Raw genomic sequence first — 12056 nt, 5'->3', positions numbered from 1 at the left:
AAATAAAAAAAATCATTTTCAAAAAAAAATCTTTTAATATAGTGCTAATATATTTTACAATTTTTTAACAATATAAGAATCAACCAGTTGAGATTTTCTATGTATAGTACATACTACATACTACTCAATGCTATCCAGGTTGAGGCTGAATATACTTATAGCAGTTCATTTGTTATTAATTAATTAATTAATTATAGTAGCTTAATTAATTATTAATTAGTTAATGAATTTGAGTTTCTAATTCGTTATGTGGCGATATTGAGAATGATAAAATCTGTGAAGTTTTGTGCAATTCATAACAGTTTGACTTAAGAACAAGCCTATTTACAGTTTGGTATATAAAAAAATCGGTTTGTGCATATAAATGATACTGTTAAACATTCCGATCACATTGGCAACCCTTAAGCAGTTTAACTGAGGAGTTAATTGAAAGTATTCATTGCATGATACTTAAAAAGAACACATTATACATACTACATAATATCTTTAGTACCCTAGTGTGCACCTTTGACAAGGAACAAAAAACTCTATTTGTGTAAATTTAGATTTATGTTTATTGATCATACTTTTTGCATTCTCTAATATTATTTTTTAAGGGTTGCATGAACAACATTTCGTTCGGCAGTGAGAAAAGTGGTTACTATGAGACGGTTGCTGGGGGTGCAGGTGCAGGGCCAACCTGGAAGGGGCGCAGTGGAGTTCACACTCACATGACAAACACTCGTATCACTGACCCTGAGATCCTGGAGAGCAGGTCTGTCTATATAACAGCATTATAGAAATGTTCCATTCATTCATGATGTGGAAGAGATTGTTGAAGTTGAGTTACTGTCTCAGGTATCCAGTGATTCTTGAGCATTTTTCCCTGCGGCCCGGTTCCGGAGGGGCAGGTGTGTACCATGGCGGTGATGGTGTGATCCGGAAACTTCGATTTCGTAGTCCAGTGGTTCTGTCAGTATTAACGGAGAGGCGTTCTACACAGCCCTATGGCCTACACGGTACCTTCATCACAGTATATTTATATACTTTCGTATATGTGCTTACGTATACATACATGCATATACTATTTATATATAATTCTTGGTTCATTTAGGAGGTAAAAATGGAACACGTGGGCTGAATTTGTTACATAAAACGGATGGCAGAGTTTTAAATTTAGGGGCCAAGAATACCATCAGCCTGGATCCTGGGGTAAGACAAACAGCGTGTGTTTTTGCATACTTGTAAATACAATCAAATCAATAATACCTTTTTTAAAATGAGATGTAATCAGTCATATCTACTAGAAGGAATATATATATTTTGTAAGTCTCACAATTCTGACTCTTTATAAACTGAGAACTGCAAAATATTAAATTAAAATTGGAAAACGAGAAAAAGAATTCTGAATTCTTTATATCTCACAATTCTGACTTTTTTCTCTGAATTGCCACAATAAATCTCAGAATTGTGAGATAATAAGTAGCAATTACCTTTTTATTCTTTACTCCATCATGGAAATGGTCTTGAATACATATCAGTGTTCAGGAAAAAGCTCTTTTATTCTACATAGGGATGTTCCACCCTTAATAATCACATCTTTTTACACAACTATTGTTTTAGAATGATTTTGTGTTAGAGGAGTTATTGACTGACTATAGAATTTTCATTAAAATGGACTGACCTGTGGCATACATGACAGGACATGTTCAGTCTTTTCACCCCTGGGGGAGGTGGATATGGAAGTGTGGATGAACAGGATGGAGACTATCAGCTTCCTTCTAAACGCCGTTGCCTGTAGGAGCCACAGAACACAGTTTAAGAAGACAGTTGAAATAAAGTCTAATGAAACCTCTTATATTAAGTGTTTTTTCTGTTCTGCTACAGTGTTTAACAAAGGTTCGTTATTGATTTAATGTACAGTAGTGACCGAATTTGTAATCAGTGTATTAATTCAATACAGTAAAATGTTACGCTGTTACCATGAGCTGGATGGGTATCATTGATAATGAGATCATAGTAATGGGTGTAAATACATGTTTGGGGTGTTTACCTGCCTAAAGCCCAATGGGCTACAGCATAACTGCTATAAAACAATGGAGAATGGAGATGTACGTCTATTTCCTACACAAACACCTGAACGTATTAAAAGAAAATGGTGTAAATCTATCAATCAATTGCCAGACACCAAGAATCGGCGATACGGTTGAAAGCAGAATTTAAAATACAACAATAAAAATGTAGATGCAGGTTTTGTCCTAGTTTAGCCTACCGCGTGTAGCCTTACTGATGATTAACGTTTTATAGATCTATGCTTGTAATGCCTGGTGTATTTATTTCAATTTCTCGTGAAGTGCAGATTATTCCTCCATTTACATGTCTTCAAGCATATTTTGTAAAATAATAGTAATCAATCGTGCTATAAATAATCGAGTCAAGACCTCATGCATTAATATTAAGCCTAATGCTATTCATTAACAGACCTAACTACTCATTCGTTTATTTAGGCTACGTCATAAAGAAACGGCTAAAAACCGTTGTTTAATGATTGTGAAAGATCGCTTTGTTGTGCTTCAATTTTTGCACAAGGTTTTCACAGAGATTTCAATTTCTGATGCTGTTTAAATGTGAGCATGGTGATTTTCCCACCAAGTTGAAGTAGCACTTAATTATATTTTGATAGGCTGTCAATTTTATAATTAAATTAAACGTGTTTTTTTTTTTTTTTTTCATTTTAAAGATTTTCATTGGGAGAAAAAAACAAGTTTAATATGGATGTTACAGGCTAGGTCCGTCTGATCAGAGATAAACATTTTTAGATGATATTGACTTTCAAATTTATTTAGCCTATTTATTTAATTTCACTGGTGTTGAAATACTTCCATAATCCGAAAAATAAGTTAATGAATATTTATCGTTGTCTTTTAGGTGAAAAAAAAATAACTCAACTGAATGTAAAACTTCACAATTTATGTAAAAAGCTAATAAGCCTATAGCTATCATCCTTCATTTTCATTTTTTGATTATTTCATGCATTCCCTGAATCGAACTGAAGATATAGCTACGGTCTTTCTTCGTGTGAAGAACATTTTAAAAATCTAATGAACATTTCTTCCGCTAAAGAACCTTTTGTGAAATGGAAAGCTTAATTTTGACCACAAGGTTCATCAATAGGCTATGGGCTAAATGTATATAGGATTACATGTTCATCAGTGTTTATGTAAAAGCGTCAATAGGCTATGTCAAAAATGGAATTATTCGAAAATTCATGGTCTGACTTCTTAGGTAGGCTACATGAAAAAAAAAAATCCCTCAAACAGAGCAGCCTAACCCCAGTAGAAATTCGCGTTATTGATAACACCACGAATGCCTTTTCTAAACAAGGGTTAGCTAAGGTATTTGGATATGTTGATTCTGACTCCTTAAAAGTGAACAAATTCTATATTAATATAATGTAAGCGCAACATTTCTATTTTCTTGCAATAAATAAATAGAAATGAACTTGTTTGTCTGTGCCTTATTTTACGAATTGGTTGCAATTTCGCATGAATTTGATCTGTCTGAAGGTTAGGATTAGGGGTGGACTTTCTAGTGTTGTTTTACCTACAAATCGTAGAATACGAAATTAGTACAGTAATTACGAATTCTCATGAGATCGGGATAATTGCACAGAAGATGTGGGCGTGATGTCTGAGGCGGAGACAATCCCATCCAAGAATCTAAAAAACAGGCCTACAGAGTATAAACAACTAAAATATTACCAATTAAAAAAAAAAAACAGTAACAAACATGCATTTGCTGTAAAACATGTCACTCATGCTTTGTCCATGAAATTTAATTTTTTTTAAAAAGGGCTTAGAGTCACTTTCCCTGCAACCTGAAAACAATTGGGGATACATACACATACTTTTAAGATGAACTACGCAAAAGTCTCCTAGACACATTTTCACAGGATTACACCTAAAATAAACATTTGAAGCATATTCATCATCAATACTATACAATCTGTCTGCTCTAAACCATGACAAAATAATAATACAATTGGGGGTGGGGGGACAAATCACCTAGAAACTGAGACTTTACAAATACTTAAAACTAAAGTCCATTACAAAGAATGGACCTGTAAGAGGGTGGAAGTGTTGGGGGTGTGAATGAGTGATTTTAAGGGAGGACAGGACAGAAAAAAACAGCAGGAGGTGGTGGTGGCATGACGTGCACCAGACGGAGGGACAACCACAGACCACTGGTTAAATGACCCTTATGTTTAATTACTGAACAAATCGCTCAATATGAGCTTCTGGACAGTATCCTGCAGACATGCATGATCAAAAGGTGACAAATTTATTTTAAAATGGCATTTGATGACCAGATTATAAAAGTCATAGTTACAGCACCTACACTCCACAGGGACACGAAGAGTCATGATAAGGCTTTGAGACAGTGCACTGATAAAATGGCTCTAATTACAGTTCTTCAAAGTGAACGCATGCCAGAAAAAAAAAAAAACACACACACACACACACACACACACAAGACTGGATCTCATCAGATCTGTCAAGCCTCCACCATTGTTATCAGAGCCTGAGATTTGACTTTACCAAGTGGAGTGGGGGTGAATTGAAATTGTTTTAAGCACACATAATCATGTCAGAAAAGCCATACAAAAAGTCAAGATTTCAAAAAATCTGTTTACCCTGCTAAAACCAACATATAAAAAGTGACACATTCATGGCCTTCTTTATGTAAACTTTGCAGGTTCCTTACAGTTTCAAAAGTACACATTCACACACAAACATCCCTAATCCTAACAAATGTCCAGCACACCATTTCTGGTTGATTTTTAGGGAGGTAAAGCAACCACACACACCATACTTCAAGCTTATAAACGGACAACATTCAATTGGTCTTGTCAAGCATTTCATAGATTGTCCCCAAACATTACAAGGGTCCATTCAGGAAACATGAGCAGCCAATGTGCCTCCCCATTGACATTAAAAGTCTGAGGTAGTAATTGTGTCAAAGAAAGTCACATGAATGGACAGAAGTTACAACAGTGTAAACAAACCTTGGTTGGATAGATTCTTTGGTCAATATTGGCCCTGTATCTGTTCAGTTCACAGAGGGATTTTCTCAAAGAATTCCCTGAGACAATTCAACGACTGAGTATACAGTAATGAGCAGCATCAGTGGTTGCAAGTCTTTGTGAAACCCGAGCAGTGCCAAAGATGAGAAGCCATGTTCTTCTAGGACAATTTTGTGCATAGTTTAAAGAGAATATTTGCAAAGGGAAGGCCCGTTCTGAAGGGCATACTGGTTTGGAGGTGGATGAGCAGTCTGATTATTGGAGCCAAGCGCATCAAACACGCTCTTATTGGGCGGAACAGATTGCAGCATACTGTCCAAGTCCATGAGGAGGGGCGGGGCTTGTATGGAAACTGGTCCACTTGGTAGGATGGGCCAGTAAGGGTGACCAATCAAGTGTGATGAAGTGACGTGTGCACCACCGTAACCGTAGAACGGAATACCGCCCAGTGGCATGAACGGGTTTCCATTAAAGCGCATGCTAGGAGGGGCTACCGCGTTGGGAGGGGTGTACTTGGCGTAGGAAGTCGGCAGCTCCCACGGAGGTGTGGTGCTACATTTTGAGCTTTTGTTTGGCGGGGGGCAAGAGTCACTGTATCCGTCTGAAATTGGTCCTCGATCACCTGATCTTTTCCCAACAAGTGTCACCGCTCTCCAGTCCTCGTCTGACAAATCCGACGCAGGACTGACGGAGCTGGTTGACGAGCTGCAATTATACGAGCCGTTACAAGGAAGTGGTGGAGTGGTAGAGCGAGTGTGCGGAGGAGGCCCGATGCCCCAATTTTCTCTCTCTCGTAGCCCTTCCCCAGCAGAATTGGCAGGCCTGAGGCTATGCAGGAGAGAATCTATAGCAAACGTGGAGTCCAGTTTGGGACGATAGGGGTCCTCTGATGGGGGTGGGCTGTGACGGGTGGGGACAGGGGGTAACGAGAGGTCAGCGGGCAGAGTTTTGGATTTGTTCGACTGAGCGTACCCTTGAAAGATGTACGGGGCCAGGTCCTGAGCAAAAATAGTTTCATCCTGACGGGACACTGCCGTATTTTGCCTTTTCAGCAGCTCCAGGGGAATTCGGCTCACTTCTACAGTCCAAAAGTTCCCTTTACCTTGGGGTTTACCAGGATCCTTAAGCACCTAGAGAGAGGAGGAGGGGCAACAAGATAATGTCAAATTAACATCAAACTAACAATTTTTTTTTCAGTCACCTGAAATCAAACACACACCTTCACGAAGCAGTCGTAAGATGACAGGTTGTGTCGGACTGAGTCCCTCCAGCCTTTGTAATTTCCCTTGAAGAATGGAAAGAGAGTGCTGATCTCCTTCAGAATCTGTTTGAAGACGACAATTTATTCATAGTTATTAAAAACATGGCCACAGCTTCTGAACTGCACAGATTCTAAACAGACAGCGGTATGTTGCCAAGAACACATGAATCTTGACTTTCTGCTACATTTTCAAAAAGCCAACATACTGTGCATAGGCCTATATATTTGTAAATCACACAGAAAAATTGAGATTTTCTGTGGGGTGACATTTATATTTGTAAACAGGCATAGTTAATAGGAGTATGCCTAATTTGCAAGTTTGATCAGTTTAAACATAGCCTAGGTAAAAGTCATTTATAAAAAGTTTAAAATAGCCTACAGGATTTGCTTGCCATTTTATTCGGAAAAAAATAAATACAAATTCGAGTCCAATCACCTGTAGCAGCAGGCCCTACCTCAAATCATTTACAATTGTTCACAGGAGTCACTCTTGAATAGTCAGCAAACTGTTAATCCCGATCGCGGATTCTTACAATTTGCGACACTTCAGAACAATTGCGTAGTAATTGCGGCACAGTGTGATTCCAGCCACAGCTATCAGCATGATAGAGTATCGGCCTCTGCTTTCACTATTCACTTTTCACAACCCAAACCCCATCGAGATCCAGACATGAGACAGATTACTTGCCCCAGGCAGATATGGATGTGCAACACGCACTAAAACTCACTTCACATGTAAACGGTTGTTTGTGGAAATTAATGTCAGTGTGGTGTTGGCACAGCTGGGTTTTATTTAATTTTAAGTTTCAAGGAGTGCTAATGGAATTTCTTTTTATTTGGAACCTGAAAGAGATCCTCCAATAAGATCCTAAAAAAATGACTTATTTTGTAGCAGGGCCTACAACTTGTAAAAATGTAGCCTAAATGTGAACGTGGCACGGACTTGCTGATAAAGATGATCGTTTCAGCTGAAACGCTCAATTAAAAATGTGTTATACATATCTTAAGTGGTGAAGAAATAGGGCATAATGCAAATAAACTGTGATTATTAAAATTCCGGATGAATTTTGACCGTTTAAAAAACAAAAGTTGCACGTCGCGCGCCTGTGAAGATGACCAAACTTTACCTCTGACAAAGTGAGCTTCTTCTCCGGAGAGTTCTGGATGACCATGGCAATCATAGCTAGGTAAGAGTAAGGTGGTTTGGGATAACGCTGATAGTTCTTCTTCTTTCCTCCACTTGAGTTCCCATCCTGCATTCCCCATGCGCTCTGAACCGACGGTTTGGCTCTGTAACAGGAGTCCTGCGCCATCCCTGTGGACTTATCCAGCCGGCCACCGACCTCCAGCAGTGGGCTTGTGGAGCAGTGACAGCTGGGGTTGGAAGAAGAATAGCTGGTTCTGCAGTCAAGGTGATGGTCGTGTTGGGCTCCTGCTCCTACAGTGATCACGGGTGGTGCCAACAAGCCCGGACCCCCCCAGTGCTTTGTCATGCTGATGTAGAGGGGGAGGAGGCAGGGATGGTCGCTCCTCAACCCCTCAGACTGCTGGCTCCAGGTCAACTCTATTTGAGCAGCAAACAATTCACAGTTTCATGTCAATCCCGCTGCGTAATGGGAGTGAGAATGAGGCGCGATGCGCGATCACCGCGGGGGAGAAGGGGGAGGACACGATAAACATCAGCGATCAGATTCACCGAAAGACAGTTTAAGTGGCCTTTCCATGATATGTCCTACATGTATGGACCTTTCGCCACCAAACATGAAATGCGAATAAAAATAACAAAATCTCGCACTTGGTCATTTTCATATTGTGCTGGATGAAGATCATTTGGAATAAACAGCTACTGTGGAATAAATATGCTACTGTTAATTAAACGAATTAAGACCACAGAAGAACCAGCTCCACTAACCAGTGAGATTCAAGAAAAGACTTCAGATCTGGGTAGCTGACAGTATGACAGCAGCGGGACAATATTTTACATCTAAATCATGTGTCCAATATTATGTCTCCAAATTAAACATTGCAATTAAACTTTTAAAACCTCATTGCCGCACCGCAAGACTAATGGAGTAGCCTAAATTGCAAACAAAACATGGTGACCAGTTACTGCCCTTACCTACACTTTACCTAACCTATAGCCTACATCATTTTTTTTTTTTTTTTTTTTGTTGAGAAAAACATTTCCATGTTGTCTGTCAGATATAAGGAGGTGTGAATAATAAACAAATTGAAACAGCAATACACAGATTAACACCCAATCAACAATCAGGAAATAACTGCAAACCGATCACCTAGGAGCATTGTCTCTGTATCAATACGCGCATGATGCTTATTGCGTTAAAAAAAAAATAAAAAAAAAAATAGTAGCCCTAGATTAATTATTATTAGCTGCATTAAATAGGAAAAAGTGGAAACGATGTAAAATTTCCCAGGCCGAAAGGAATGTCTTTTGTGGATTGGTTTGGATTTAAAGTAGGACTCTCATATCTCAGCAAGACAGAGAAAACAAGTTGGATTAGAGAGAATCTCTTACGTCCCGGGGGTTCAAAAACACAATAGATGGATGAGAACTAAACTCATCACACCGAGAGCCTGATAATCGCCTTGAAAACAGATTGACAACATACTGACTACTAACGTTAGCTATTGTAGCACGTTTATTGGGATACTCTTTCACATGCACATTTCTTGAATTATTGACTCTAAATTAGGCTATTTGCAGGAAACAAATTGTTTTTGTGAACACTAGACATGTTTCTTAAAATTAAAAAAAGTTTTAATACTAAATATTACAGAACATTATTATAATTGTTTTTTTCTGTTAGCCTAACTGAAATGCGATTCATTTATTCTACGTCAGCATGTGCTTGAATAATTTTCCGTTTTTTTTTTTTTTACTGTACATTTTTGTTTAACCTTTAACAGGCAAACATTATAAGTGCTGTTAAAGGAGTTGCTGTATCTGTTAAACGAGAATGAACGCGTCTTACCTGCGGTACTTTCACGCGCTCGTCTCTGATTGTTTGAGAATCTGCAACTCATTTGCGTAATGATAACGTGACGTTCTAATCAAACGAACGCTCGACGTTGATTGGACAAACAACTCTTTGTTTACTAACGAACCTGTCCAAACCCTGGCTACATAATTTCATACTTTCATCTATGTTCTCTTAATAGTTATTTATTTACTGACATCCTTATAAATATAATAATAATAAAAATAAAATATTTAAAACTAAATAAACAATTAAATGCATAAAGACACGTTCGAAGAAGTCAGCACTATTCACGAATCTTTTAGGGAACATTTTATAAAATTAGAGCAAAATAATAATAATCATAATACATAAATAAAAAAAATAGCACATAGTATTTTGATATAGAGAGTCTGTGACAGTTTGAGTATTTTGTATAAAACTAATGCTGGTTCTTCACTGGTTTAGAAAACAATGCAAAAAATCATGATGGAAAGTGCATGCCATTTTTAATTTAGTTATTTCTCTTTTAGCCATAATATACAAATGTGTAGCCTAGATTAGCACTAGCACAACCATATATACTTTCTTGTGTAGGAAAAAAAATTGCATTTACAACTGCACGACTTTAAGAAACTGTAGTTTTGTCTCTTGCTTTAATTAGCAAATAATAATTAAAAAAATAAAAATAAATGGACACACTGACCTACAGTGAGTTAATGGAGTAAATATGGGAAGTATTAACGAAAGTGGCAGTAGGGCTATATGTTGATTTGCCATGGATTATAGCAACATATTTTAATCCTCATCTTGGAATCAGTAAAGCGGAACTTCTTCACTTCAGCTGGAGAGGACTCTATTTCCTGCGTTCCTCTGGAAAAGATCAGAAGAAGCTGTGAGGTCACTTCAGGGGTCAGCAGATTAAACGCTTCAGTTGAGGTAAATGTGATCTCAGAAAGAGACTGTTCCTGGATTTTCATTTGAATATTTTCCCTTAAATTGTATTTCTTCTTTTAGTTTTACGTTAGAAGTATTCATTTCAAACCCGAAGGTTATCAAATCACTTTTAGCTAATTCTTGTTTATATGACCCGCTATTGCAGCAGTAATTGCTGACTAGTGGTCATGACCCTTTTATGAGCCCTGTGAGATAATAGACAGATAAGCTGTGTGTACAGTGCCTGCTGTGAGGGCTCTCCATATTTGTTAATGCTGTCTAAATCAAAATTAAATATAGACCGCTCAATTCCCCAGGGACGGGGTCAGAACTAAATTAGCGCACAGAAGCATTTTTAACCTGTTAACATTTGCACCAATAATTTGTTTATTGGTGTTTAGGTAAATCAGCTGAAATTTGTATGTGCTATATAAAGTAGTAGGCTATATTAATGCGTGTCATTTTAATGTAATTTTGATTTGCTCTATATTTTGTAAAGTTTATTTATTTTCATTATATAAGCTTGTTGGATGTGTGAGTTAGAAATGTTAGTCCTGAAATGGTTGTTTTTATATACATATTTTAGTTTCTATGAGAAATTCTTATAGCATGCTGTAGAAACTGATTAAAAGATGTCATGATGTCACTTTGTGGATGTTACAATTTTAAACCTTTTCTTTTTTTTTTCTTAATGAGGCAGATGTAATAATTAGATTAGCACAAAATGTGGGACATTGATCAACATTATGCTTTATAGTTAAATACTTTTCGAACAACAGTTACTAAATTCTATGTTTCTTCATCTATCTTGTGCCATTTTGGGCATTTATTTTATTTGTAATGTCAGAACGGGTGCAGACATTTATAACTTGAATGTGCATGGCTTCTGGGGTCAATTGCTACCAGTTATTTTAGCTGTGTAAAAACAGTTCGTAATGTTGCGTGACTGGTATTTGTTATAATATTATTTCTATTTAATGTTTTAATCATACTAGTTTCTATCGTAAATAGTTTTACTGTTTACTGCACTTTGTTATTGTTTTAGTTATTTAAGCATATAACGACTAATGAATCTGAAGTCTCGCACATTCACAGAAAATAGCTTCCTTCCGCGAGGTGGATATGTCATTAAAGTTATACAATGCTACTTTTCTAACCTATTTGAACAATCAGTTTGTCAAGGTAAAATGTACAAGTGGTACAATGGAAATCAGATAAGGACTTAATGTTTGACAAAATGGGTCTCTCAAGCAATAAGAAAATGATCAATGTTACTCAAAAAAAGACCATTAAGGTAACACACATAACCCCCTACGGTGTCCGAGAGAGCTGCAAATAGAAAAAACACATGCAAATTAAGAAAACAACTTCATCAATTTGACAACACAAGCGCTGCAAATGCTCACAACACAAACAAAAAAAGAAATAAAATTCTTTATTTGGTTGTGTTGTGAGCATTTGCACCACCTGCTGTCAAATCGATGAAGATGTTTTCTTGATTTGCTGGTGCTTTTTCTATTGGCATGTGTTTTCTAGATCCAGGGGGCGTGGTTGGATCTAGATCCAACTCCTCCCACCTTACATATACCTAAACCTACCCTTCTCCACCCCCTGATCCCTAAACCCACCCATCCCCACCCCTAAACTTACCATCTCCACCCCCTAGATGTGGATCCAACCCCACCCCCTGGATCTTTGTTCTGCAGTGAGGGGCTACTGAGCTCTCTCGGCCACTGTACATAACACTAAATAATGCTAAAAAAAATGAAACGCACAATACTCCAGTAAACATAACAGATAAAAATGATAAACATTATTT

General features: G+C 37.5%; 3 protein-coding genes across 5 annotated transcripts in view; 2 read left to right on the top strand and 1 right to left on the bottom strand.

Annotated features, from left to right (window-relative positions):
- Positions 1-1837, top strand: part of oplah (5-oxoprolinase, ATP-hydrolysing) — a 44980-nt gene extending 43143 nt beyond the window's left edge. For both annotated transcript variants that reach the window (XM_058793299.1, XM_058793298.1), the window contains 4 exons: positions 597-754; positions 838-998; positions 1094-1191; positions 1682-1837. In XM_058793299.1, the coding sequence (XP_058649282.1) occupies positions 597-754; positions 838-998; positions 1094-1191; positions 1682-1780 (516 nt within the window). In that variant the 3' untranslated portion in view covers positions 1781-1837. The remainder of the gene's footprint in view (positions 1-596; positions 755-837; positions 999-1093; positions 1192-1681) is intronic.
- Positions 1838-4700: 2863 nt separating this feature from the next.
- Positions 4701-9412, bottom strand: foxh1 (forkhead box H1). Of its 2 annotated transcripts, none has more exons than XM_058793300.1 (4): positions 9317-9412; positions 7451-7887; positions 6282-6386; positions 4701-6192 (listed from the first exon to the last, which is right to left on the bottom strand). In XM_058793300.1, the coding sequence occupies exons 1-4, from the start codon at positions 9366-9368 to the stop codon at positions 5245-5247; spliced, it is 1542 nt and encodes a 513-aa protein (XP_058649283.1). In that variant the 5' UTR covers positions 9369-9412; the 3' UTR covers positions 4701-5244. The 2 variants fall into 2 exon arrangements, with proteins under 2 accessions (XP_058649283.1, XP_058649284.1); XM_058793301.1 differs by having other exon boundaries at positions 7451-7929; positions 9317-9340.
- Positions 9413-10125: 713 nt separating this feature from the next.
- ppp1r16a (protein phosphatase 1, regulatory subunit 16A) overlaps positions 10126-12056 on the top strand; it is a 38151-nt gene continuing 36220 nt past the window's right edge. Inside the window, exon 1 of the mRNA XM_058793024.1 lies at positions 10126-10240. The gene's annotated coding sequence lies outside the window, so the exon portion shown is untranslated. The remainder of the gene's footprint in view (positions 10241-12056) is intronic.

The sequence above is a fragment of the Onychostoma macrolepis genome, chromosome 12 (assembly GCF_012432095.1).
Source record: "Onychostoma macrolepis isolate SWU-2019 chromosome 12, ASM1243209v1, whole genome shotgun sequence".
Taxonomy (NCBI): domain Eukaryota; kingdom Metazoa; phylum Chordata; class Actinopteri; order Cypriniformes; family Cyprinidae; genus Onychostoma; species Onychostoma macrolepis.
The sequence above is the reverse complement of the archived record's forward strand: the minus strand, read 5'-3'. Positions and strand labels throughout refer to the sequence as shown.